The sequence below is a fragment of the Thrips palmi genome, unplaced genomic scaffold (genome assembly GCF_012932325.1).
Source record: "Thrips palmi isolate BJ-2018 unplaced genomic scaffold, TpBJ-2018v1 HiC_scaffold_8, whole genome shotgun sequence".
Taxonomy (NCBI): Eukaryota; Metazoa; Arthropoda; class Insecta; order Thysanoptera; family Thripidae; genus Thrips; species Thrips palmi.
Genome location: NW_023144635.1, coordinates 4,358,072 through 4,384,791, shown reverse-complemented (window position 1 = coordinate 4,384,791; position 26,720 = coordinate 4,358,072). Strand labels below are relative to the sequence as shown.

At 60.3% G+C, this 26,720-nt stretch overlaps 1 protein-coding gene across 2 annotated transcripts; it reads left to right on the top strand.

The window, feature by feature from the left end:
* On the top strand, positions 1–21,877 carry LOC117653395 (hepatic leukemia factor). 2 transcript variants are annotated; one of them, XM_034399039.1, is made up of 8 exons: positions 1–643; positions 13,344–13,379; positions 17,257–17,393; positions 17,721–17,921; positions 18,133–18,310; positions 18,389–18,492; positions 18,564–18,719; positions 18,809–21,877. In XM_034399039.1, the coding sequence occupies exons 1-8, from the start codon at positions 256–258 to the stop codon at positions 18,896–18,898; spliced, it is 1,290 nt and encodes a 429-aa protein (XP_034254930.1). In that variant the 5' UTR covers positions 1–255; the 3' UTR covers positions 18,899–21,877. The 2 variants fall into 2 exon arrangements, with proteins under 2 accessions (XP_034254930.1, XP_034254931.1); XM_034399040.1 differs by having other exon boundaries at positions 6–643; positions 18,582–18,719.
* Positions 21,878–26,720: the final 4,843 nt, after the last annotated feature.

Below are 26,720 nucleotides of genomic sequence, written 5' to 3'. Positions count from 1 at the left end.
GTGGAGGGGGCAGCGTTTTGGGCGGCTGGCCCGGGCCGGGTCCTGGTGAAAGTGAAACTCAGAAAAACGCCCGGCCGCCCTTCCACCCTCGAGCATGCCGACAGTCCGCCTCTCGGCCCCGCAGTGAGCGCGTCGCGTCGCGTGTGTGAGTGCGCGTGAGTGCAGTGTGAGTGCATCCTGTGAGTGCTATGGAGCTGAGCTGAGCGGCTGGACGCCGCTTTACCTCGAACGGGGACACCGCTCCGGACCAGCACCATGTCCATGTGCAGCGTGTCCGTCAACGTGCAGTACCTTGACGGCGGGGCGAGGGTGGGTGCCGTGGGGGGCGGCGCCGCCACCGCCGACTTCCAGGGCCTGCCCCCGCCGCCGCCGCCGAGCCCTGCGCCGCACGCGCCGCACGCACTGCCCTTGCTGGGCAGCCTCAACGGCCACCACGGACTTAACAACAACAATAACAACAACAACATGACCGGTGGATTACCCTCGCACAACGTCCCCAACCACCGGGGGCTGCAGCACCACCTGCCGCCCCAGCAGCACCACCTCCACCAGCTGCACCAGCTGAACCCCGTGAGCGAGGACTCCGCCGCGCGGTGGACGCACTACCAGCAGCTGTGGCGCCAGCACCAGATCATCCTGAACGGTAAGGCGCCGTCCCTCGCCGCCACCAGGTCGTCACCGCCAGGCCCGGCGCCTCTTGGAGTACGCGAGTGTCACCTCAAGCATTGCGTGCGTGCGTGCGGCGGCGCACGCGTCACGCCACGCCGTCGCGATGGGTCCCCGAAAGTGAAAGTGCTCCCCCTCCTCGGCCGGCCCATAGTGTGTTGTCGCGTGGTTAGAACCCCGTGCGTGTGTGTGTGCCCTGTGGGCCCTGTGCCTGTGAGTGAGTCAGTGCAAAGTGATCCTCGTCGGAAGTGATGCTGCAATGCCTGCCACGGTCCACCACCACGACGGGGGGCTGGGGGTGGCCGGGCCTCTGAAACCCGTTTCGAAACTGCCGCCTCGCCGCGCGTCATCTAGATTCGTCCACTACACCGCTAGGGCTACGCCGGGCTACACCGCCTTATCTTCGCCACAGCGAGGCGCCCCGCCCCGTCCGCCCCGTGCACCCCGTGCCCGTGACGGCCACGACTGCTCACCGCGTGTTTTTCCGATCGCCGTCATTTTTCGGGAAGTGCGCGCGGCGTGGCGTGGTGTCTCGGCGTGGCGTGGCGGGGCTGCGGGATTATCTCGGCATCCGAACGGCCCTACGAATCGGGGGGTGGGGGGAGGGGGAGGGGGCTCCGCGCGTTCAGGTCTCCAGAGCTTGGGGGACGGGATACGGGTTCCGAACGCCAATGCAAAATTCCAACATTTTCTGTTTTGATTTTCATTTTTAACATGTGCCATGATAGAACAACAACTGTAGTGTGCCCAGCGAACCGGTCGGATACATTATCTCAGTGGTGGTGGTGGTGTTGGTGGTGGTGCTGCTGGTGGTCGGGTTTATCGCGAAAGACGGGCTAAACTTGGACGCAAATTCTGGGGCCGGCCTTGCACCGCCCCTGGGGCTGCAGCCGGGCTGCCGCGCTGCCGCGTCGCCGCGCTCCCCGTGAGCGAGGCGATGATCCGATCGCCGCGCCGCGAGATAAGGAGCACTATCGGCCGAGTCCGACCCGGGTCGTCCGTCGCGACGGTCCCGACGACGAGGATGACCGCCAGCGTCAGGGAGTCTCTCTCTGTCTCTCTCGCACCTACGCGGGGCGTCGCATGAGTGCGAGAGAGACGGACCCCAGCCGGCCATCCGCACCATCATCTTCATCGCCACTCGGGCAGCAGTGGCGTGGCTACCTCCTCGCCCGTCTCCTGTCAAAAGCAGGTGAAGGGGTGGGGAGGTGGGAAGATGAGTGGATGCTACTTTGACAAAGCAGCGATCTCTGTCTTCGGCCGCCATGCCAGACTGCGTCGAAGAATATTCGGGGCCTCGACTGCGTCTACTCTTGGGATAATATACTTACCTGGAGAGAAAAAAGATTCGATGACCCAACAAATAAATTCGTTGATTACTCCGTGATGAAGTAAAAACAAAATTTCGTGAAAAGAATTATTTTTTTGGAACAACAAAACAATCTGTCTGTGCAACGGAAAAAGTCGATATAAAATTTTATACATCAATTTTCTTGCTACTGTAACTAATTTGTGGGATCGTCTCCTTTTTTCTCAGTGGAGGTCGTCGCAGAAGTCGGCATCGTCTGGCGTTACCAGTGTGGGGCCGCTGCATGATAATGCGGCATGATTGGCGTGATCGCTGGTGAAAAAAAAGCGAAATGGCAGTTTCGTGCGTTGGCACTAGTAGTGTTATCTCCGGTAGTGGAGTGCTGACCTGCCCCAGTGTCGCCAACGGAAACCATTACGCAATGGTCCACGGTGGGCCTATTTGGCACTTCGTATCAATGGAGGGGCCCCGCCCCGCCACGCCCCGCCACGCCCCGCTCTGCCCCGCAGCATCCATTTTCAATGCCCTCGGCCTCTTTCAGTTTTCGGTTTACCAAAAATACCTCGCCCCGCGTGGGTGCGAGAGAGAGAGAGACCGGCAGCCGCTGGTGGGAGAAACTGCAGAGGCCGACGCCGAGGTGCGAAAGTTTCAAAAGCTTGCAGCCGCCCAAACGGCTGCCGGCCGAACTCCGTCTTTTTGGCCGGACCAAAACAAACCTCGGCGCGGCGCCGCGGCGCTATGAATGTCGCGTCTCTGTCTTTCTCCGGTCTCGGCGCTGTGCGCTGTGCACGTCTGGGGCGTTGACCCGGCGTGGCTGCCAGGCCATGCCAGGCCATGCCGGGCTGGCCGAGGTGGCGCGACGGCGCCACGGCTGAGGACACCGAGATGATGGCACACTGGAGGAAAGCGGACCAGCCTCCCCATCATCTCCAGCATCTGCAGCGCGACACGCACGCCAGCCTCTGTTTTCGCATTCACTGCATTCGCGGAGGGACGAGGGAGTGTCTCCGGACGGCGCGAGGGGCGGCGGTGTCTCCACAGAGAGCTTGTCGGGACAGGGAGCGCGGCCTTGAAGGGTCCACTCCCCAGGTGCGGATGGGCGGAGATAGAGAAGACACTTCGCTCGCGAGGCGACATTTTACAAGATTTTTATTACTACCAGATAGCGGCCGTTTCAGTGAGACAGCATATCTGAGCTTTTTCGCTCAAGTGTGCCGCCCGGGGGGGCGTAAAACCCGACAGAGACCGCCCACAGAGTAAGGGGCTGTTGGGTTGCATTTCTTCTTTTCTGTCCAATAGACTGTGGTTGCAATTTGTGGCCCGAAGGTCCTCGGTGTCTGACGGCAGAAATTTGGCTACGAAATTTAAGGGCGAATTTAAACCGACGCCCCTTGCGCGCTGTTCCGTTTCGTCCCGTCCCGTGCGTTGCGGGTGGTTGCGGGGGCGGCGGCGCGGCGGCCTCGGCGGCGCGGCACCGAGCGGGCGGTGGTGGGGGTGACGGCAGTACTCCAGCTGGGGAGGAAACACTTTCACCTCGGAAACGTTTTGTGTAACAGTCGAAGGCGCGGCGCGCGCTGGCTGAGCCAGCCGCGTCGCTGCCGAGCCGAGCCGAGCCGAGCCGAGCCGAGCCGAGCCGGAGACGAACCGAGCCGGAGCCGAGCCGAGCGCAGGCTCAGTCATGGCGGAAGGCATTACTACTCGGCTGCTCCTTCCTGGCCGTCCTGGCCCCTTTCCGCGGCTGCAGCGTGCAGGCCAGGCTGCAGGCCAGCAGACTGATTCCGAGAGTAGCGTTCGTCGCTCTGTCTCTGTCGCACCTATACGGGACGCCCCATGAGTGCGAGAGAGACAGAGCGACGAGACCGACTCTCGGAATGAGGGAAGCCCGCACCGCACCACGTGCCTCTCGGCGCGCTTGTGCTTGCCGGCGACGCGCGGCCCGGCGTGGCGTGGGAACAGCCGGCAGCGCACAGACTGATTCCGAATGCCACTCGTCGCCCCGTCACTCTCGCACCCCCGCGGAATGCTTCGGGACGTTCGGGACGCCCCGCGAGTGCGAGAGGGACGGGTCGCGGCGGTTGACAAGACGGGCCCGCCCCGCCGGTCCACGGGCCAGTCCAGTCCGCCTAGCGTGGCGTGGCGTGGCGGCGTGCGTGCCCCCGGTCGCGTGACGGCACGCGCCGCGCTTCGCCCGCTTCGCTTCGCCGGCGGGCTGCCAGACTGCCACGTTCCCACAGCCTGTGTTTTGGCGCTTCGGCCGGCACACTGGCGGAGCACAGTGGCGCGCAGCCTGCACCGCCAGCCTCGAAATTGCAATGCGCGGCCGTGCGCGGCCGGGCAAGTCGCCGCGCCTAATGGAAGCCTGGCCGGCTGATGAGCGGCGCGGCCCGGACAACAACGCCCCGTCTCTCTCGCACTCACGTCAGGGTCCGAGTGGCCCGAGAGAGACGGAGCAGTGTTCGGCGTCGGCCTGCAGCTGGAGTGTGCAGTGTACCAGCGGCGGCCGGTGCCATTTGTTGTTTGTTCTAAATCAAGCCGTGCCGCGATTCTGTGGAAGCCGATCGAGAGTCCGGTCCGGTCGGCCGGCCCGCAAGTCGCGTCTGGCCGGGCCTCTGGCACACTGGCCGGGCCGGCCCGGTCCTGTGGCGTAGTTCGCGGCCGCTCCGAGGCGATGGGCGATGGCTATCGCACTTGGGTCAGCACTTGTCGCCGTATCGGCCGCCGCAGCCGCGAGAGGGCCGCCAGCCAAGCCCGGCCCGGCCCAGGGTCGCCGCGGAACCGACTCCCCGGAACCGGCTATGTCGTCGATTCGCGTGCTCGCGTCCGCCTGCCTATCCTGCAGCCCACGTGGAAAGCTCAGCCCTGCCGCCCTGCGCGGCCACTGCGAAATATTTAGTCAGTACATTCACAAGCCTCTTCGTTGCAACACTCTCCCCGCCGAGGCGAGCACTTGGTAAAGTGTCGCAGAAAAGCCCATGTGAAGACGCGGCGGACTGGCCGTGTTGCAGTGCAGTGGCGGCGAGCGGAGATCCGGAGATGCCATCGCCGCGCTGGAACCACCGCAAGCCAGATAGCGCGGCCCGATTCCCGATTCTCGATTTCGAGGTAGTGTGCCAGTGTGTGTGTGCGTGGCTGTGGATTTGCCGGCTCGCGCTGCGCTGCGCTGGGCGTCATCATCGCGTGCTTTACATCCACGGCGTCGCACCGATGCACTGTGGATTTGCCAGAAGACCAGGGGAGGCGGCCGAAACCCTAGACGCGTTTTGAGCTTCAGGTCGCTCTAGAACGTGTGACCCCACCAATAGATTCCTCGTTCTGAGAGCGATCCGTTGGTGGGGTCACACCCCTCGTAAAACGAACAAATTAAAACTTGTATATTTTTTATTAGTTTTTTAGTAAATTTCGTTAAATTTTAAAAATTGAATTAAATTTGACTAAACTTAAGTATTTTTAATTAATTTTCATTTGCAAAACTAGAATTTGTTAATCTTTGTAAGCTGCATTTATTCAATTTAATTTAAGATTTAATCAAAGCAGCTTACAAAGATTAACAAATTCTAGTTTTGCAAATGAAAATTAATTAAAAATACTTAAGTTTAGTCAAATTTAATTCAATTTTTAAAATTAAACAAAATTTACTAAAAAACTAATAAAAACTATACAAGTTTTAATTTGTTCGTTTCACGAGGGACGTTTGGTTCGAGTCCCTGTTGGCGGAATTGGGACCGCCTCCACCGGCCCTCTGGCCCACTGTGCGATGCTCGGCGCTGCGCGGCCTTGCCCGGTGTCACCGTGGCGAACGCCCGTCACCTCGGTCTTGAATTTCGGCGTGACGCGCCGGCTGGCTGCGAAGAGGCGGGGCGGCGGGGCGTGCACAACTGTGAAGCGCTGCGGTCCATCCGGGTCCCGCTGCTGCAGGCTCATTCCGAGAGTCGTCGCTCTGTCTCTCTCGCACCTGCGCGGGACTTCCCTCGAGTGCGAGAGAGACAGAGCGACGAAAGCGACTCTCGGAATGAGTGTGCGGCCGCTCGGGCGCGCTGGGCGCGGTGGTCGCGCGGTGTGGAGGCGACCTTTGCAGCCATCGTGCCCACCCATTGGCACCGAGAGAAATGATGCGATGCCCCGAGCCCAGGCCAGCCGTCCGCACCGACAACCGCTTCTAGTGCTGCAGAGCTCAAAATCTGGCCGCGAAACGGCGCCGTGTTTTGAACTCTTTTTAATGAGGTTGCCGCTTGTCGTGTCGCCGTCGCCCACGAGTCGCGTAGGTTTTTTTTTGTTGTCGCTCCGCTCATTTTTGCCTCCAGCGCGTCAAAAGCGTGTTTAATAGTGTCAGTATTTTTCCACGTGGCGTGTCCGCCGCGGCGCCGAGTGAAACCCCCACGAGTCCGTTTTCGCTGGGCCCTAGTGCACGCTGGACTGCCCCGAAATCCAACAACCTGAAAATGGATGGAAATATCCGTTAGCGACTACCTGCACACACCCACAAAAAAGTAAAAAACAAAATTATTGATTGATTCAAATTGAGAGCCGCTCATCGTTTTTTTAGTACAGTGCAGCTGCGGAGATGAGAGGGGTAAAAATAACGCCTCCATTCCCCCTCCCCCCCCTCTTCCCCTGACAGTGCACCGCGGCAGTGATAGCAGCGTGCGGTGTTTGCCGCTAGCGCCGAGTCTCGAGTCTTCGAGTCTGGGTCACACCAGTCACACAACAAAACGAGATAAAAGTTCGGCACGGCGTCGCTTCCTTTCTTTTAGTCTTTTGCCGCGGCGCGTCTCTTCCTGGAGCGCGGCGGCGCGGCTGCCTGGCGGTGCGACACTGAACTTCGCCGCGCTCCGCTGCGCGCTGTCGCCATGGCAGTAACCCTCGCCTCACCGAGCGTCCCCGAGTCCCGCCGCGTCCCTTCCGCCGACGGCCGCCGAGGCACCGCACTGCTGGAACTGGAGTTCTCCGACGCGCAGTGTGGCCGAAAGTGGGAACAGAACGTCGTTGCGGTGGCGTTGGCGTGGACCGAGGACGCCCGGCGGGTGGGCCGGCCCGCAAGACACGCCCGTGCGGCGGGACTGCCTACCCGCCCCTGGAGGCAGCCGCCTGCCGGGCGGGCTGCACCGCCGAGCCGCCGTGTGTTGCTGTGCGGCCTACACCGCCTTCTGCAGGCGCTAGGCGCTCGCTGCTGCAAGAGTCTCGGCCGGGCTCGGCCCGCACGGCACGAATGTTATGTTGCCGCTTTACGGCAGATTATGGCAATTATGCGATTCGGAAGGGACAGCTTTGTGCGCGGCGCTGTGACGGTCGGTGCGCGTGCGTCGCCGTGGCGCCGCCGAGGAGGGACGGCGTCGCGATCGCCCTCCGGAATGATATTCTTGAGCGCGGTGAAATCGGAGGCCGGCCCGGGGAACCTGCCAGCCTGCCGGTGAAAACTGGCATTTTTCCGCGGCGCCACAATACGGCCTCCGCATTCGTCGTGAGAACCTCTTTTCGCGTCGTCCGCGTCCTCGGTCAGGTTTTGGCGGTTTTGGTCGTCCTGGCGGTTTTATTAAGTCCATTAAAGGCGACTGGGTTTGCTTTGCGAAAACGTCACTTTGGATGTAGTTTCAGCTAACGAGAGAAGTTATTTTTCCCTCTTTCATCGTTATTTTTTGCACGGCGTGCACCGAGAGTGCTTGCTTGCTCGTGAACCTGCTGCACCGGGACGGGAGCGTCCTCCACCCGTGTGGTGTACACCTCGCCGAGCCGCCGCTCCGCCTGAAGGTCCCGACGGGAGAGAGGCTCGCTGTCAGGGCGAACACGGGGACGACGACGACGAGCAGCAGCAGGCCGGCGAGGCGCAGGCGAGGCGCGCAGAGTGCGGCACGGCGAGACACGACGGAAACAAAGATCCCGGAAGGAGTGTCTGCCGCGTCCAGGGGGAGGGGGGGGGGGGGGGCACGGCGGCCGGAGAAAGTGCTCTCAGCAGCCGAGGAGGCGAGGAGCGGCGCGGCGCGGAGGCCCCGGAGGGGGGAGCCGGCCCAAGCCTGCCGCAGCAAGCGCCGCCCGTCAGATGTAACGCCGGTAACACCGTTACTGCATTGGCTGGCGATGCTGTCGGCGCTGGCGCGTCGCGTCACTGCAGACTGCAGGCGAGGCGGACTGCACCGCGCCGCGGGCATCGGGCACAGGCCGGCAGTGCATGCCTTTGTTTTCGCCCCGCCGTCCTGGCCGTCCTGGCCGTCCTGGCCGTCCCCGCCGGGGCGTCGTGAAATGGCACGGGATGTGTCGCCGTGTCGCCGACGGCCCAAGGCAGCCAAAGGCGTCGGTCGGCCGCGGCATTTCCCACACCGCCGCGGCGACCCGATGCTCGCTGGACTTGGGCTGGGCTGCACACTGATTCCGAGAGCCGTTTCCGTCGCTGTCTCTCTCGCGCCTACACGAGACGCCCCGTGAGTGCGAGAGAGACAGCGCGTCGGAAACGACTCTCGCTATCAGTCTAGGAGGCGCTTCGTTTGCATCCACGTTCGCGGCGTAGAGGGATCCAAGACGAATCGGCCTGTCGAGCTGATAGCCGACTAACTGCTCGTCATTCTTTTCCTTTTGCCCGATTACTCTTGACGCGACCGACGCGCGTCATACGGCGCTGCGGCTCCGCCATGGCTCCGCGAAGCTCAGCCTGGTGACGGTGGTGACGACGACGGGATGGCTCGGCCGGCCGGTCCGACCGGATGCCGATGCCGGCCAGAGAAAGACGTCGTCGTGTGCGTCGCGTCGCGTCGCGGCAGCGCAGCACCGCAGCGAGGGGTGCGCCTCGCCCGCCGAATCTCCACTTTTCCCGACTTTTCCCCTCAAACGGCGCGCCGCGCCGGACCGGTGCGAGGAAGCGATTCGCGCCGCCACCGCCTTGCCGTTGTTGTTGTTTTCGATTTGTTGTTGTTGTTGTTCCGGTCGTCGTGCAGGAAGCGCAATAAAGCTCCCCGCCGCGTGCCCGGCCAGACCCGGCTCGCATTCCGCGAGGGCGCCAGTGTGTGAGCGCGAGCTTCGGTGTGTGAGTGTGTCGGTGTGAGTCGGTGTGTGGTGGTGTGAGTGCGCGCAAGTGGGACACACCTCGTTTATAAGGCAGGCGTGTCATTGGCTTTTCCATTCGTTAGGGTTGTCTGTGCAGGGCCGTGTTGTGCGGCACGCTGCCACGGCCGGGCGTGCCGGCAGCGGCACCAGAATTCGCCATGTTTTTTCCGTTTTGGCCGAAATGGCGAATGGTGTGCTATGCAGTGCGAACGGCCGCGCGCGGAGGGAGCTATAATGAGCTCACTCGCACTCTCGCGAGTGCACCGCGCGGCGTGTTCGGGGCGCTTCGCGAGCTTCGCAACGCCTCCGCTCGTGCCCGCACCGGGCGCCGCCGCGGGGCAGGGGGCAGGGTCGGTAGGGCGGCGTTTAAACTACCAAATCAGGTCGTTATCATTCTCGGGCACGGACTCGGCATGCGTCGCCGGGCCCGTGCACCGCGCGGGCGGTGTCGCTGGCGGTGGCGTCGACGGCCCGCACGCGCGAAGCGACGCGACGCGGCCCTGACGTCGTTTGGCAGTGACCCGGCCCGTTGTCTTTGTTTTCGTTTCCACGCGGCTCCACTTCGGCTCCGTTCTGACGAACGACGAGCACCACGTGTTGGCGCGAGAGAGACGGGGCGACGAAAGCGCAGCGCGGAGCTCGGAATGAGAGCAATGAGACGCCCGGAGGGTAGGCCGGCCAGGCCAGGCGGTTCCGGCCGGGACTTCCCTGCCCGGGGCGAGGCGGGGCGAGGCGTGTGATGCCTGCTCCGCTTCCTGCAGTTCCTGCACTGCGAGTCGCGACTGGGTCGCCGCCAATGGCTCTGCACCGCGCTGCACCGCCGCCGCAGCCCCACGCTCCACATTGTGCGCTCTGACACAATCCGTCTCTAGGTGAGCGGGGAAAGGGGGGCGGGGCGGGGCGGGGAAGTGCACCGGACGACCCGGAAGGAACGGCCGCGCCGCGGGAAGGGGCGGCGTGGAGGGGGCAGCGGGGCGGGGCGGGCGGGGCGGGCGGCAGCGGCGAAAGGAAAAGTGCTTTCTACGTCGGCTGCACTCCGCCCCGCCCCGCCCCGCCCCGCCCCGCCCCGCCCCGCCCCGCCCACAAGGCCCCCCTCCCCTCGCCGCGGAGCGTCGCGGCGCAGCAGCCTTCCGGGTACCGGCCCGGGCCGCAGCCAGCCAGCCAGCCAGCCAGCCAGCCAGCCAGCCGGCCGGCCGAGATAGGAGGAGTGCAAGAAATGGCTCCGGTCGCTCCGGCGGCCAGAATGGCGGGCTGGAGCGGCAGAATGGCACACGCGGTGCACGCGGTCGCCGGAACCCGATGCGATTGATTGGACGATTGGACTCGGACGCCGACTTCTTTTCCTCGCCCGGGAAGGCGAGGCGTGGCCGAATAATCGCGGGCAGAAACCTATCAGCGGGAGAGAAATTTGAACCTGGAATTGAAAAAAAAACATCTGACATTTTTGAACTTTACTCATGGTCCCCGCCGCTCATGCTGTTGTTTTGTTGTTGTTGTTGTTGTTGGCCAGAACCTGTCCGTCGGAAAGCGAAATTACACATGCTTAAACAAGCCCACCTCCCACCTGTCACTGATAGTCCTGAGAACCCACGACCTGCGTTGTTGAATCTCCTCCTCGGCCGAGCGGGGCGGCCCGTGGCCCGGCCCGGCACCACGACGGCGGCCTCGGCGAATTTCTCCGCGCGAGATAAGCAGGCACAGTGCGGCCGAAAAATAACATAATGAAACGTTTGATTATGCACGGCCGTGCCGGGCCCTGCCTGCTGCCCCCGGGCCTGCCGGGCTGCCGGGCTGCCGGGCCGAGAAAGGGAGAGGAAGACAGCGTGGGTGTTGGTGGAACGGACGGCGTCGGCGCGCGCGCGTTTTCCCCAAAAGAAAGGGCAGTAACCTTATCGCGGAGCAAAACAGCAAAAACAACAAAAACAACAGCAGCGGCGGTGTGCATGGGATGGCGCGGTAATTAAAACAGCTGCTGCTGCTCCGGGAGTCGGCAGTGACCGCACCGGACCGGCGGCGGGGCGCGGCAAGGCTGGGACGCTGCAAGGGAAAATGGACGCTGGGCGGCGTGGCGGCTGGGCGTCAGCGCTATACGTATTCTTAAAAAAATCTCGGAAACTCGGAGAGTTCTTTTGGAGGGAAAAAATGGCCTCTGACCTTCGGAAAATTCCAGAATCTCCTATGTTTCTATTTTGTTTGAGTTACCAAAAGGTAAAGCGCAGAAACATAGAAAAACATAACAGTGCCAGAAAATAGAAGCCTCCGGAAATTCGCGACGAAGCTTTGGAGTCATTTTTTCCGGGATTTGTTTAAATCGTTTTACTTTGCAAGTCAGTAGGAGAGTATGTTCGCAGTGCTCTGCCACGTCATATGACTGCAGTATTAGCTTTCCACCTTCGGGAACCATACCCAGGACCCTACTGTCGTCTTGTTTTCCAATCCACGGGAGGACTAGGCTCGACTGAAGCGCACTGGTTCAGTCAGACGCCTTCCGGGCGTGCTAACGCATTTGCGTGCAGCTCGAGGTTCGCCTGCTGCGGCGCGTAGAGGGCCCAGGGGGGCCAGACAGTGCCCAGGCAGGGCCCAACTGGCGGGGCCGGGCCAGCGCGGCCAGCAGCACAGCCAGCGAGAGTGAAAGTTTTCCCAAAATGTTGTGCGCCGCGCCGGGCCACGCCGCCACGCCGCCGCGCCGCCACGCCGCCTCGCCGCCGCGCTCCGCAGCCGCCGCTACCTCCGACCGGCTCGCTCGCCTTCGGCCGGAGCCAGCCGGAGCTTTCCCCAAAAAGTGCACTGCCAAAAACCGTGGCCGGCGTGCGGCGCGCGGGCGTCGCGGCGCGCGGAGCGGCGCGGAGCGGCGCGGAGCGTGGCTGGCGCCGGGACGCGTCGCGACGAGCAGTGCGGCGCAGCGCTCAGCAGTCTGCCTTTCTTCCTTTCTTCTCGGTGGAGACGGCGGAGTCGCCCTCGGCAAGGCGGCAAGGCGGCAAGGCCCGGGGCACGCACGGCACGGCACGGCGGGGTGGCCCTGCGGGTTGGCGCCAAGCGAGGACGACGACGACGGCGGTGGGGTTCCGCACACGGAAAATGGTTGGACGGGTGGACCGGGAACAAGCCCCCACAATTTGGAGATTGCTCTGGAGGTGAAAAGCGAATGTCATTCCTTTCTCCCAGCTTCAAAATCCCTCTGGGTTTCATTTGCTGGCGCCGCGACTGGCTTCCGGCGTCAGCGACTAGTGACTCCAGCGCCAAGTTTCCCGTTTCGAAAACGCCCCGACGAACTGCAGCTGATTGTATGCACGCTCGGATCGTGTCCGGCGCGTGGGCCGCTGCCGCCGCTGCCCCTGCAGATAGGCAGGCGTAGGCTTTCACGCCGGGGGCGAGCCTGCTCTGCTCGAGCTTGCTCAGCCTTGCAGAGCATTGCGGCGCGAGGCGCGAGGGGAGGCATGGGACCGTGTAATGATTAGCTTTTGTGTGTGGCCAAAAGAAGGGCAGACACGGTTAAGGGCTCGGCGCGCTGCGGTGCCGGCGGCGGGGCGGTCGCTGAACCCTCGCCTCGCCCTCGGCCGTCGGCGTGCCGTCACGAGGCGTCGCCGTCCTGCCGAACCACACCGCGAAGCGCGAACCGCGAGACGGAACGGCGCGCCGGAAAAAGCGTCGCCTCGGCGGCCAGGCGGCGTGTCGTGTCGTGGCGTGTCGTGTCCCGGGGATGGCGACGCCCTTCGTTGACGCCAAGCTCCGCGCGTTCACGTCTCGGGGGACGTGGTCTTCTTCTCGTGGCCGCGGGTGGCGTTCTCCCTGTCCGCGCGGACGGGCGGCGGCCCGGGGCCCGGGGGGGCGGTCGTCGCGCAGGTGCTCGCGTCATCGCGAAGGCCGCCGCGGCGCGCCGTCCGGCCGGCCGGCCAGCGTCGCGACCCTTGCGTCACCGGAGATAAGACGGCGGCTGCACTTGACACACGATGGTGTGCTTTCTCTGACGCGTGCCTCGCCACGCCCCGCCCCTCCACCCGGCCGAGTCCACTGCTCTGGACCCTCGTGCTTCCACTCTCACTAGCTCACACTTTCAATTTCGTGGCTGGCCTTCGCCCGGCCCGGGCCAGGCCGGCCAGGCCCCCTTCTGGCCGCCCGAACCAAACCCGGCGCCCCCCACCCCGGCCCGCCCGGCCGCACCGGGCGCATGTTTGGCTAGCGCTGTCGACGCCCGTCTCCTTTAACGATTCGCCACGACTAGCGCTGCCGGAGGGACTTCCCCTCGGAGCCCAATTCGTCCACTGGAGTCATTGCGCTTTGTGTGCCCTTCCCGCCGAACCGCCGCTGTAACGCTGCTTTTTCTTCCTGTTCGCAGGTAATAAAGATGCCTGGCTGGGCCCCGAGAAACCTAGTGAGTAACCGACTCATCTCTCCACTGGAAACGGATGTGCTTTTCGATCGAACGAACGCACCAGAAACCAGACTGCACCCTCCAGACGCCCCAGACGGCCGGCAGGGCAGGCGGACTCCAACGGAATGAAAAGCGACTCCAACGGTGAACTGGGGACGGTTAGGTGTGCGGGACCCCCAGCACATGGACACGGCGGGCCTGCACTCTGATTCTGAGAGTCGTTTGCGTCGCTCTGTCTCTCTCGCTCCTATGCGGCACGTCTCATGAGTGCGACGAAATCAGTCACCTGATGCTGGATACGTCCTCACGCCATTGGGAAAATCTGCGAAGCTCGTTTCGGCGAGTCCCAGCAATCCTTTGGGAGATGAACCCGCGCTTTCTTTGGTCCTCGCAGTAGTCCTTGTCCCTCCCCCGCGACGCCCGCGACGCCCGGGACGGAACAGTGGCTGGAAGGGGGAGTCCTTCAGGAAGCACGGCTCGCTCTGTTTTCACTTTCTTTCAGGCGCGCCGGCGGCCCGGACGGACGGACGGACGAGCGGACGGACGGGCGGGTGGTTGGACGGACGGACGGGCCGAAAAACACACGGACGCGCGCGGGCACACTGACATAGTAGCGGTCGTGCATGCTATCGAAAGAATGTAATGACGTGTAGTTTTCCCACAATCGCCTGCCGAGGGCCTGCCGGCCTGCCGGGACGGGCTGCATTAGACGGCCTTCATTTTCGGAAGAAAGTCGGTGGAGCGAGGAGAGGAGTCCGAGGCCGGCAGGGCGGCCGAAACGCGCAGCGCAGGCAGAGGTGCGGACGCCGCGCCCCCGGCCCGGGGATCGGAACCCTCTCTAGCCCTCTCTCGGCCCGCCCCGCCTTCAAGTCTCCCCGGGTCGCGGCGTCGTGGCGGTGCGTTCCGGTGCATTCCACGGCGGGCGTCACTGCATTCCGCACCGGAAGAAAAGATTGCGAGTGTTTTCGTTTGGCGAGACGATCGGAAAGGACGCACGTCCGGATAGGGGCGCGGCGGCGCGGCGAATGTCACTGCCAGGCTGCTTGTCGCTTGGGTGGTGGGCCGAACCTCGTCCAGCCAGCAGGCTGATTCCGAGGGTCGTTGTCGTCGCTCTGTCTCTCTCGCACTCAAGGGACGTCTCGTATAGCTGCGAGAGAGACAGAGCGACGAAAACAACTCTCGGAATCAGTCTGCAGTACACAAAGTGGCGCGTGATTTAGAGGGGGCACTCAAATGTCGCACATATATTGCTTTCACCACCACACCTCGGCCAACTCGGGCCGGGCCGGCTGCGGACCAGGCGGGCTCCAGGCGGGCTCCAGGCGGGCTCCAGGCCTTTCTCCTGGAAAGATATTTGGATCGTGTGCGTCGTGGGGGCGGCCGTGGCAGCCGCGGCAACAGCGGTCAGATGGACGGTGGAGACGGAACCCGGTGGCCGTCTTGTCTTGCACCGATGAGTGTTCCAGAGTTCCAGGCCATAATCCGGTGCCGGGCGGGGCGGGCCGTCGGCGGGCAGGCCAGTCTTGGGGAAAGAGTGTTGCCGCCGGAAACGCGCCGCGTTCCGAACGCTCCCCGCTGCTGCCCGGGCATCGGATTGGCACGGGCCTGCTTTTATTGTTGACGGCCTGCACGGCCTGCTCACGGCACGGCACGCTCTAGGCGGCCATAGGCACGGCCAGCGCCAATGGCGATCGCACGGACGGCTGCGGCGAAATGGGATTCCCGTCCCGAGCTGGCAACGCCGCGAACGAGTGCCGAGTGGAGCCGGAGGTGTAGTGTACCTAACCTAGCCTAACGTACCGACAGCGCGGCACTGGAAAACGCCAGCCAAACACTTGGAAAACAAGTGCCTGGATTTATGGTGTTTTTTTCCGGTGCTTGTGAGCGCGCGCTCACGTGTGTGTGTGTGTGTGACTGTGTGGGGGGGGGCGTCCGCACGGTCTCCCCTTTTCCCGGTGTGCGAACGCGCAGCGCGAGGAGAGGACTCTGCGGCGGCGCTCGCTCGGCGCGCTCGGCGCTGCAGCATCGCTTCCGGCCTGACGGGCTGACGCGCCTGACCCACTCCGTGAAGACGCCACCGCCACTGCGCCGCCACCACGCCCTGCCTCGCCGTGCTCCGTGATGCAACAGGGCTGCAGTAAGCGCGGCGCGCGGCGCTGCAGAGCACGTCCTAAGTGCAACGGGGCGGCCGCGTCGGCGGGGACACGACGCTGCCGACGACGACGGCGTCCCCGAAGCGTGCAGTGATGCACCCACCGCGCGGCCCAATCCAATCCACGGAGTGCAGGCAGGCAGGCAGGCAGGCAGCCTTCGCGGCGGCAAAAACAAGCTCACGACGTCATGCAGCATGCTGCAAGGCGAGGTGCACCCATCGCGGTGCCGCGGCGCTGCCGCCCGGTGCCGCCAGAGAGCGCGCCAATCGCTTTCTTCCGTCCGCCTGCCTCGGCCGCCAGACTGATTCCGAGAGTCGTTTTCGTCGCGCTGTCTCCCTCGCACTCACGGGGCGTCCCCTCCGGGTGCGAGAGAGACAGAGCGACGAAAACGGCTCCGGCTCGCCATTAGCGTGCCGGGGCGCCGCGGCCCGAAGGGGCATTAGTGGATGAATGCAGCGACGGCGGCGAGACCGATGAATGAAGCCGTCGGCTCGCTCTGTCCCTCTCGCGCCCCTGCGGCGGCCCGTGAGTGCGAGAGGCCCGAGTGCATCGCTGCACCGAGGCTGAGGCGGTCGGCCGGCCTTCCGGACGCATTAGTGGCGCCGAAGACTCCCCATTTCGAAATGGCGGTCGCGCCGCAAATGCGCGGGAAAAAGAAAATTCGCGCAACGAGGAGGAAAAGCGCGGTCGCCATTTTGCGCTGCCCGTTGACGGAGAGGGGCCTTCCTGGTCTCCACGACGAGCAGCGAGCAGTGGCGGAAAGCGCGCGGAAAAGGCTTTTCCGCGGCCAGCGGCGCGAAGCGGACGGAAAATCCCCGCCCCGCACAGCCAATGTCGACTTTCTAGTGTGGGCCCGGACGGGCCGCGCGGCCGGGCCGTACCAGGGCCGTACTGCAGCCCGGCCAGCCAGCCAGCCGGACTCGGGACTCGGGTCGACGCGGCGCGGGCGGCAGTCCTGGCCAGGTCCTGGCCGTGCACGTGCAGGCCGTGCAGGCCTAGCAGTGCAGGGGCGCCACTACGACGGACTGGGCCTGCACGGCCGGACTGCCGAACGCATCACACTTCAGGCAGAGGCAGCGCGGATTGGCGTTTCCTGACGTCACCGAGGAGCGGGGAACCGGTTGGCGACGGCCGCGTCGCGTTGCACCGCGTTGCGTCGCGTTTCGCGTCGCTGCAACGGGTGCAGTGTAGCGTCGCACGCCCTTTCGCCCGTGTTATCAGTGGCGACCCGCGGCCGGGTCGCGGCAGGTTGGCGGACTGACGGCCGGGCGGCGGCGGGCGGACAGATAGAAGCGAACAGTAGGCAAGGCAGCCAAGGTCCCGAAGGCTTGCAGGCGGCGGGCAGCCCGGACCGCCCGGACCGCTCGGACCGCCGGGACGGATCCAATGGACGCGACGCGTTTCCCTGAGACGCTCATCCACCACGCGGAGCTGCGCGGCACCGCGGGCCTCTCTGGCCAAGGTCACTACGCCACGCCACGCCACTCGACGGCCGGCCTGCTCGAGCCTTCCTTTTTGTGTGTGTTTCTCCAACGACGTGTCCCCCGCCCCTGCCGACGCCGCCGACGGCCCCCATCATTTCCCATTTCCCACACGTGGACTCGAGACGGACGCACCGCCGACAGTGGCATGCAAAGCACATCTCCAATTTCCTTTTTCCTTTGATTTTGGCGCGTTTCTGGGCCGCTTTCTGTGCACTCACGTGGCGCGACGCTGTGTTCCAGGCAAGTCCGGATCGGGTAAGGAGAGCCCGGAGCAGAAGAAGGATGACACTGAGCTGTGGAGCCAAGTCGAGGCCCAGGCCGCCTTCCTCGGGCCCAACCTGTGGGACAAGACCCTGCCCTACGATGCCGACCTCAAGGTGAGTTTCCCGTGTTCGCCAGTTTTCCGCCTTTCCCTCTAGGAAAAGCACCTCGCCGCCGTGGCGAGTCGGCTGGCTGCTCCGCTGCCTTTTCCTCGGGCGGAAAGAGAAACTCTGCCGGAGATACCCCGCGCGCGCAGGGACTCTGAGCGCCTGTCACAGCGCGGCCGGCAGGCCCGCAAGACACCCCTGTGGTCGGGTTGCCTACCCCCATTGCCATTACCATTACGGGCTAGACCTTAACAGGCCCGCAAGACGCCGGTGTGGGCGGGTTGCCTGCCCTCCAGGCGCGCGACCCCGCTCTAACTCCCGTTCCCCGTGTTGCAGTACGTGGACCTGGACGAGTTCCTGTCCGAGAATGGTATCCCCATGGACGTGCCCGTGGCCCAGCAGCAGCCACCCAACCTCATCGGCAGCACCAACATGCTGCCCTCTCCCGTGCCGCCGGCCGGCAACAGCCCCCAGCAGCAGCAGCAGCCGCAGCAGCAGCAACAGGCGCCACAGTTACAACAGTTGCACAAGCTGCAGGTTCTGTACCAATAGACGGGTCTCTTTTTGCTTAACGAGTTCGTTAAACGTTGTTTTAATGGACTTGCCTTCATTTGTTTATATGAATTTGGTTGTTAGGGCGCTGGGGTTTCGTCCTTTGTGCCAACCATTTGACAAGAGTACGAGCTTTGTAGGTGTCTGTTCTCTGTTTGTGCTCGAGCCTGACTGATTTCGTGCTGTCCGTTCCCAGGCGCTGTCGCCGGACCCCGACACAAACAGTTCTAGCTTCGGGCTGCACGACATGGTGGGGGTGGGGCCGGACCCTCCCCTCACCCCCGCCCGTTTGCCCGCCAAGAGGGAGCGATCCCTGAGCCCCTCGGAGCCCATGACCCCCATTGGACTCAACCCTCCTTCGCCCGCCGATTCCAGTAAGTAGTTGAGACGACACGTGCGCGAGCACGCTGTCAGGCCTTTCCGAACTGACTGAGCTCTCTCCCCGCCCGCAGCAATGTCGTTCGCGTCGTCGAGTCGCGACTTCGACCCCAGGACGCGGCCCTTCTCGGACGAGGAGCTCAAGCCGCAGCCCATGATCAAGAAGTCCCGCAAACAGGTGAGTTTATCCGCATCGAAAACCGGCAGCGCCTCACTTGTGGGGGAAGCATTTACTCCGTAAAATAACAGAGGGTTTGCGACTTCCAGTTCGTTCCCGAGGGTCTCAAGGATGAAAAGTACTGGGCGCGAAGACGCAAGAACAACATGGCTGCCAAGCGGTCTAGAGACGCTCGCCGCATGAAGGAGAACCAGATAGCGCTGCGGGCAGGTTACCTCGAAAAAGAGGTGAGGAACCCTTTTCTCCTCTGCGTCACACCCTTTTCAATGCTGTTTGCAACTTACTAACTCTCTCCCTTTTATTTTTATCTTTTCAGAACATGGGACTCAGGCAGGAGATAGAGCGGCTGAAGAAAGAAAATATGGTACTACGAGATCAAGTTGCAAAATTTCCACCCGACGTGTGAAGTAGTGTTCTGCGGAAAGGGACATCCACCAGACAAGAGCCTTTTTGTATTCTTATCCCAGGTTAAAATTATTGAATATGAAGTCAACAGAGATTAGCTTATACTAAGGCTATTTTTTCGTTTATTGTACATAATTATGAATGTTATTTCCATACCGCAGAAAATGTTACTATTTACTTACATTCAAGGAGCCGACTGCCGTTAGTCTTTTATTTCTTGATGTCTGTTCTTTACTTCTTACTGTCACTGTCATTGCAACCTCTGTTAACTGCAAAAGAAGTTCTGTTAAATCTGGTTACAGTTTCACTGGGCTTCCCTAAAACTGTAGAAGTGTTACTTGACAACAAATTTTCCAGGTGTTCCCATGTGTGTGTAAAAGTTGGGACAGCTTATAGTTTGGTTATTGTTTTGTGAATTCTGTTAATTTTTAAAATTGTTTATCTGTGAAGAACAAGCTGTCTGTAAATGCAAGTACAAAGGGAAACTTCCTGATTTATGTTTGAGGAAAACTGGATAAATTTGTATTCAAGTCTGACAATGCAGTGCAGCTCTCTTTACGTATTGTAAATTGCTTAACATTATTTTTGATACTGTTCATATCCTATTATCTATTTATTGCATTGTTCTGTTTCTATTTCAGACTTGTAAATTTTTCTAGTAAGTTGATATTGTTTTCGTTTTAATTTTGTTGCAAGACACTGTTGTCGATGATGAAATTGCTCTCTGTAAGAATCTTGTTCGTTTCTTCGAATGGAGGTTTGGACGTTGTGATGTTTTATTCATATTTCGTTGCTTTAGTAGTGCATGAAAAGTGGTCATACATTATGATTTAGTTTTGAATTAGAAAGATTGTGACCCAATGTTCTTATTGACTTTGTAATCCAACTGGTAGGGAATGAAACTGCTACCTCCGATTTGTACATATAAGCATTTTATGTAATCGTAGCATGTCTTATGTCCAAATTTATCCAAAAGAGAAAGTATCTATTACAAAAAGTGTGAGATTTACATAAAATACTTGTAGACTAAATATGTGATATGTGTATCCGTTAAGGACGTCACCAGCGACATCGTGGTTACCGTTACCTTACTATTAGTGTATGCGTACTGATGTGAAGGCAGACATCCATAATGGAGACCTTACGAGCCTTTTGGTCGGGTAGATTGTAGTGTTTAGCCGTAGTTTTATAATGAAAAATATCCCTAGATCTCGCGGTTGCAGGTGTTCAAATGCCTATTTTCTTACAGATGTACAATTTACTGTTAATTCCATTGTAAATGAATTACCGAAGGTTCTCAGAATATTTTTTCGTGTTCTTCGTTGAGAAAACAACCAGGATAGCCCGCAGCCTGCTGTCGGAAGCTTCTTGTCTTCTTCGCTTTGTGTAAAAGAAAGTCTGAGTGTTTTTGTGACTGCGCCACGGCTGCCACGGCTGCCTGCGAGGTAGGCAACCCCGCGCGCCATGGAGGGATTGCGATCCTGGCTGCCCCTCTCTTGGCGCAAATGCGGTTCAGCGCCAGTCCGATGCACTTTGGTAATTCTGTAGCAACGAACCGTCGGGCCGACTGTGCCGAAAACCATGGAAACAGGACAAACCCTTCGCGGTCCTTTCAGTTCAATGTGTTTTAGTGTCTTTCCAGCAGACCATGTCGTCCAGTCTAAACCAGAACCACGACATCGCACCTCACGTTTGCTAATGTTTACCAAGGCCTAAAATCGTTTGAGACCTCTTGAGGAGATTGACTAGGCGAATAAGGTGGCTTAATTACCATTAAAAATTTTCACTGTTGCAACTTCCTGGCGCGGTCCCATGCCATATCGCTATGGTCGCACCCGGTTGTAGATGTGGGAAAGTTGAGGATTTATTTATGAGTATTCTGAGAGTAATGTGTACAGTTTCATAGAATTATTTTATTTATTTTGATGATAATGTTGCAACAAATAAAAAAAGCAAACGGGTGAAGTGTCATGTGTCTGAATATTTAAATTTAGCCACAAGGTTGATTTGAGTTGGTAGGAGCAATGTTAAAATAAAACAAGACTACTGTCTACAATTTGATAAGGAAAATTTAATAGAAATGGCTGTATGTGCTCTTTTGTACTCAAATTATGCTTGTGGCAGAGGGTTCTCTTTGAAGTTTAAATCTAGCCGAGCTATGAAGATGTTGATTTGGGAAGTGGGTACCTTTCAGCATCATTGATTATTTTGTTACCAGCAAAGCTAGCATGCGTTGTAGTATTTCGTACTTTAAGAAGTTTACTTTGTTGGATTTCAAGCTTAGAAGAAAGACGTAATTATTGTAATTTTGGTGCTCAGCACAATGAATTTTATTACTGTATTTATTACCTAGCACATGTCTGGGAAAATTGATTTTCTTGTTCTGTGCTTCATCTTTATGACATACGTATCAGTGCTATTTCAGTGTGCAATTCACGGTGATAGATGAGAATTGTCTTGTTATTCTTTCATCTTTTATGTTTATTTAACTTTCCTGTTCCGTAACAATTTTATATTCTTTGTTGTATATATTTCCTTTGATACAGTTTCTTGTAGATATTTCTTGATTGTTTTGATTTGTTTAAGAGTGTATACCGGAAAAAACCATGACTTTGGGAGAAATGAGCATGATAAGTATAATTTGTTATTTTTAAACGAAAATGTATTTCCTTTACAATGTCACTATTGAGCCGTTTTACTTTATTTTGAAAACAAAACCAACGCATTATTGCACTAAACATGAAATGCTGGGCATCTATGTAAAAAGGGAGTTGTTTGATCAACTGAAAAGTGAGATTACGTTTGTTCTTTGCAAATTAAAACTTTAAAAAAATATGCAAATTTGTCAGTTTATGTATGCTTAATGAGATTATTCGCTTTTGAAAATATATGTTAAAAACATCAGTAGTTCAGTGCTTTCCTCCATTGGACAGAGTTTTGGTGTGACCTCTATTAAATAAACAGAAATAATTTCACATTCTGTTTGATGATTCTTTCTTTGTCTTCGACGTTTCCCCTTCACCCAACCCCTCGAAAGAAATGAGAAAATAGAGACCAGAAACAGGAAGCCCCCGAAACTGTCCGAGATTTGAGAATGAAGGCGCGGCGCGATGAGAACGCCTGAGAGGTGGGCATCCCTTCCTCGGTTCATGCAGGAAGGTGGCCTACCCGTCGACGGCAGGGGCTGCGCCGCAGCGCCCGCAGTGTCACGGTGCCGGCAGCGCTGCGCCGGCAGACGGCCAAGGTAGGCAGCCCAACGTGCGTCCCGGCCCGAGTGTTGGCCGTTCGCGAGGCGAAGAGAACACGCCGAGACGCAGCAGCCCGTCGCTGGGCGGGTGGCGGATCCATTGCCTCCCGTCCGTTCCGTTCCATGGTCCCTTAGTTCCATGGTTCCATGGTTCCGCGGTTCCATTGGGACACGTGAGAGGCAGAAAACCAGACGCACAGGCGTCACGGCGCTATTAAGTTCCGTGATGCGGCACCTCCTCAAGCCGCGGCGGCAAGGCGGCAAGCGCTGTGTGCCTTACAATGTGTCCGCGCCGGCGAAGGCTGGACGTACGGCGCATTTCTTCATTCAGCACGAGAAAAAAAACTCAAAAAGAATGTTGTTGTTCTTGTTGTTGACACACAAACGTAGGCCCGCGGATTGGGACGCGCAGTCATATGGGCCGCAATGACCATGGGATTGCGCTCATCTCCGTAATCGCCATGGTCGGATTGACCCTGGTGGTGCCGGCCGGTGCCGGCGAACCCAGAGCAAAAAATGAGGCCGTCGGTGATTTTTGACTTTTGACCAGGGCCACCACCAACCTGACGGTCGCGAGCTCGACGCGCGGCGCGGCCGGTGGGGGTGCACGGCTACGCACGCGGCTGCACTGGGTAGCGGCTCGTTGCTCCGCCTTTCTTCCGCTGATGGCTATCGCCACTCATCCACGGCCATCTGCTTAGCTTATTAGCAGAACGCTATTTCGGCCGCCGGCAAGGGTTTCGGTTCGGCATCCAGAGCCAAATAGCAGCGATAGCATGCCTGCCTTTGACTAACGGTCTGCCGGCCGGGCCTTTGACAATGCAGTTCAGGCCGGCCGGCCCGCCCGCCCAAGGCCGACAACACGCATTCACTGCGCCGGTCATTTCCGCGACATTTTCCCGAAACCCCATCAGCCTGGCCGGCCGGCAGGCTGCTGCTGCTGGCCGGTGCGCGCGCACGACGGCACGGCACGGCGCGGCACGGCGCGGCACGGCGGCCATTTCCTGACAGAGAAATTGCCGGTTCTGCGTCGGATGAGCGCGCGTGGGCGTAAACATGGTCAGAAGCGGATCAGTGGCCTGGCCAGTCCCTCGGGACATTTCGGCACGCACTCGCCGTCAACAGTGCCATCGCGGTCCTCGCGGACTGCCGGGGGCCTCGCGGGTGGCGGTCGCGAACGCCAGCACAAACACTCGCACATACACATGTGCACTCACACACACCTACACACACACACACACACACTGGGTCGGCCAGCCTGCGGCCTGCGGTTTCGGTATAAGAGGAACCCGCCGTTCCCTGAATAGGGCGATCGCGCCCCGAGCCCGTGACCCAGACAGGCTAATCCCAAGATTCGTCGCGGTTGTGAATCACAAACAAGCCGCAAGAAAAAAGAAACAATGGTCATAATTGTAAAAAATGTAAAGTTTTGGATCATGTTGACACAGAGCTAAACACACGGTGTAAAATATTTTCACATGGTTCTTGTATATTCTTTTCAAGTCCCCGTCCTTCTGTCCCCGGTCAAGTCCAAACTGCTGTCATCCAAATAAAGCATCAAAACTTCAAGCGTCTACAGTGGAAATGGAGTGGCAAGTTCCCTGAACGGCACATGGCACGGCGTGACAGAGCTCTCCGCATAATCCCGCAGTTTCCCTTGTGTCTTGGCACTTGCCAGTGCCAGTATGCGGCCGCACTGCCTATGACTCATTCCCGCAGTTGACCCCAGGGCGTTCTCCGTCGCATCCATATACTCATTCGCATGTGTACAAAACACAAACACACACACACGCACACACACAGACGGCGGCACCGCATGCAGGGCAGGGCGAAGGTCAATGCGTGCGGGTTCACGGCTGCAGCCTCAGTACCGCGGCTCGCTTGCCTGGCTTGCTTCAGCAAAGTCCGCCGGCAACGGCCGACAAGAAGCCGCAAGGGCTCCCGAGCGACAGCAAGCGACAGCCACGGACGGCAGCGAGGCGAGGCACTGCGAGGCACTGCGAGGCACCCCGCCCTGCCTAGGGCTTTCTCTTGTCTCCGCTTACATCACGTGAGGGCTGCCAAATCACGCATGCGCGCTCAAGACTCATTCCGAGGAGCCGTTTCGTCGCCCTGCCTCTCTGTCGCGCTCCCAGGGCGTCTCTTAGGGGTGCGAGAGAGACAGCGCGACACTGGCGGCGCCTCGAGGTGCGAGGTGCGCTCTGATTGGCCCGAGAAAGGTCAGGCAAGCCGGTGGCTGTCGAGGCGGCGCTGCTCGGCGCTGCGCGGGGCCGTCCGGGGGGTCGTCATCGCCGCCTGCTGCAAGACCTGCTGGGAGGACGGGAGGACGGCTCGGACTTGGACACCACCGACGTCGTCCGGGCGGCAAGCGACGGGCCTACACGGCGCGCCGTAGGTGGCGCCGAACCTTTGATCCTAGTCCCAGCCTCGCCGTCGAGGCCGTGAACGTGATTGAATTACGACGGGAAACTTCACTCACGGGGGCGGCGTCGGGCAAACCCCGGCGCCATGCTTTCGACGTGACGACGACGGCGTCACACGTCGCGGGGCATAACCGCACGGGGACGTCGCGCGCCACGCCACTGGGGAAAGATAAGTACAGAGCAGAGCGTCTCAATCAGCTCGTGAGATGTCCACGTCCAACTGCGCCACGCCAGAGAAAGCGGTGGCAAGCGGCAGCAAGCGGCAGCCGTGCAAAAGGAGAGGGATGGCACGGATCACTTCTCGGACGGCACGACGCGACACCGCACGCCGCGCCGCGCCAGGGCGAGGACGTCGAACCCCCACCGGCCTCGGTGCACGGCGCGACGCCGGCCTCCGGGAACACGGATTTTGCCGGGGATTTTGCCGCAACGACGACTCCAGTCCGGGCACTGGAGGCTCCAGCCTGCACACTGGTTTGAACCCTGATCGGTGCCCCCGTCGAGGCACTGCAGGCCGCCGTTCGGGCGTCACGGCGTCGCAGAATCAAGACCACCTCACACGTTCCAGTCAACACGGAAGGCTGAGTCTTTCTGTCGGCACGGACACTGTCCGGAATGAATGATGGCCCGATAAATAATACGAGTTATAAAATGAGAGATAATTCGCTCGTACATCGGCGTCGGCGCGCATGGCGGCCCTCCAGGTCGGCGCTCCGCCGCTCCGCGAAAGGCACTGCCTCGGCGTCGTCGTCCCCCGGCGGGTCGCTTATCCGGACACGTCCACTGCACCGACCCGCTAGCGGAGCTCCGTCTCTGTTTTCTCCTCATCGATAGTTGCGACGAGATATCGCCTGCCGATGACGCGGCACGCCGATCCGAACAGCGCTCTCTGCCTCTCTCGCACTGGCGGAGTGCTCCGGGAGGAGTGAGAGAGGCAGGGCAGGGGCGCTCTTTGTCTCTGGCGGCCCAACAACGGCACTGCGGTGGTGGCGGACGCGCCGCCTTCCTGAACGTTATCGTTGTTGTGCCGGGGCTGCTAGGCTCATCGACTCATCGTCTCGGAACCTGCCTCGGCCGGCCGTTCAGCGAAAAGTTCATCGCGCTGCGGTGAGGGGCGGGGCCGCGGGGCCGCGGGACCGATTTAACGCGTCCGTAAGTCAAAGCTGGCCCGGCAGATCCCAGCGCTGCGCTGCTCCGCCCGCGGCGTCCTCTCCGCGAGGCGGCCATCATCGCCGCCATCGCCGTGGACGGCGGCGCGGCGGACTCGTCCACATTTCGCCAAGTCTGAACGCACCGCCGCCGTCGCTCGCGGCGTCGCCATGGCGTCGCCCAGCCCAGCGTCCCGAGAGAAACTCGCAAAGGGGTGGCGGCTGCGGGACGGGGCTGGGGCTGGCTCGAGCACGGCGACGACGGCTTGCAGGAAGTGAAGTGCTGGGTGGCTATGCCGAGTGTGTGTTTTACAGCTCCACTACTCACTCTACTCGCCTGAGCCGCTCCGTCGTGCAGATCACCAGCAACACCAAGTCGGCAGCCTCCAAGGAGTGGGGAGGCGCTCTTGGCTGCGCTTGGCGGCCAAACCAAGGGGCGCGCGGATCGATGAGGATGGATCCTTATGCAGCGTCAGCCTAATCAACCCCCTTCAGCGCACTCACACTCACAATGCACGCACACTCGCGCAGGACCTCGTCATTACATAACGGAGCACGCGCGCGGGCGTGGCGAGGCGAGGCGCTGCCTGCATTTCGTGCGTCCATCCATCGCATCGGAAAGCTGGATCGTAGAGAAGAGGACATGCTAATGAGACACTGTGTGGGTGCGCTGCCGTTCGGCGTGGAACATCGAGCGGTGACTAACGCCACATCCTGCGGGCCGCTTGCCACAAAGCGCATTCGCCACGGACTCCCAAAACAGCAGCACTGCTGAAAGAACCAAGAGCGTCGTGAGCGCCGCGCTGCTACGGCGGCCGTCGTCGGGGACGTCCGTCATCGGGGACGTCCATCGTAGTGCGTCATGGTCCTGTCGAGGCCCTGTGCCCGGCGCGCGGCGGGCATGTCTTGTTCAGCGCGCCATACGCCGCGAGCCGCAAGCGTACGGCACGTCGCCCAACACGGCTATCTGGCGGATCAGCGCGGCCAGTATGGGATGATATCTTC

Coding starts and splice junctions, on each gene's coding strand:
- LOC117653395 (XM_034399039.1), top strand. CDS start 256: ATGTCCATGTGCAGCGTGTCCGTCAACGTGCAGTACCTTGACGGCGGG. Junction 644..13,343: donor GCACCAGATCATCCTGAACG/GTAAGGCGCCGT, acceptor TCCTGTTCGCAG/GTAATAAAGATGCCTGGCTG. Junction 18,311..18,388: donor TCCTTCGCCCGCCGATTCCA/GTAAGTAGTTGA, acceptor CCCCGCCCGCAG/CAATGTCGTTCGCGTCGTCG.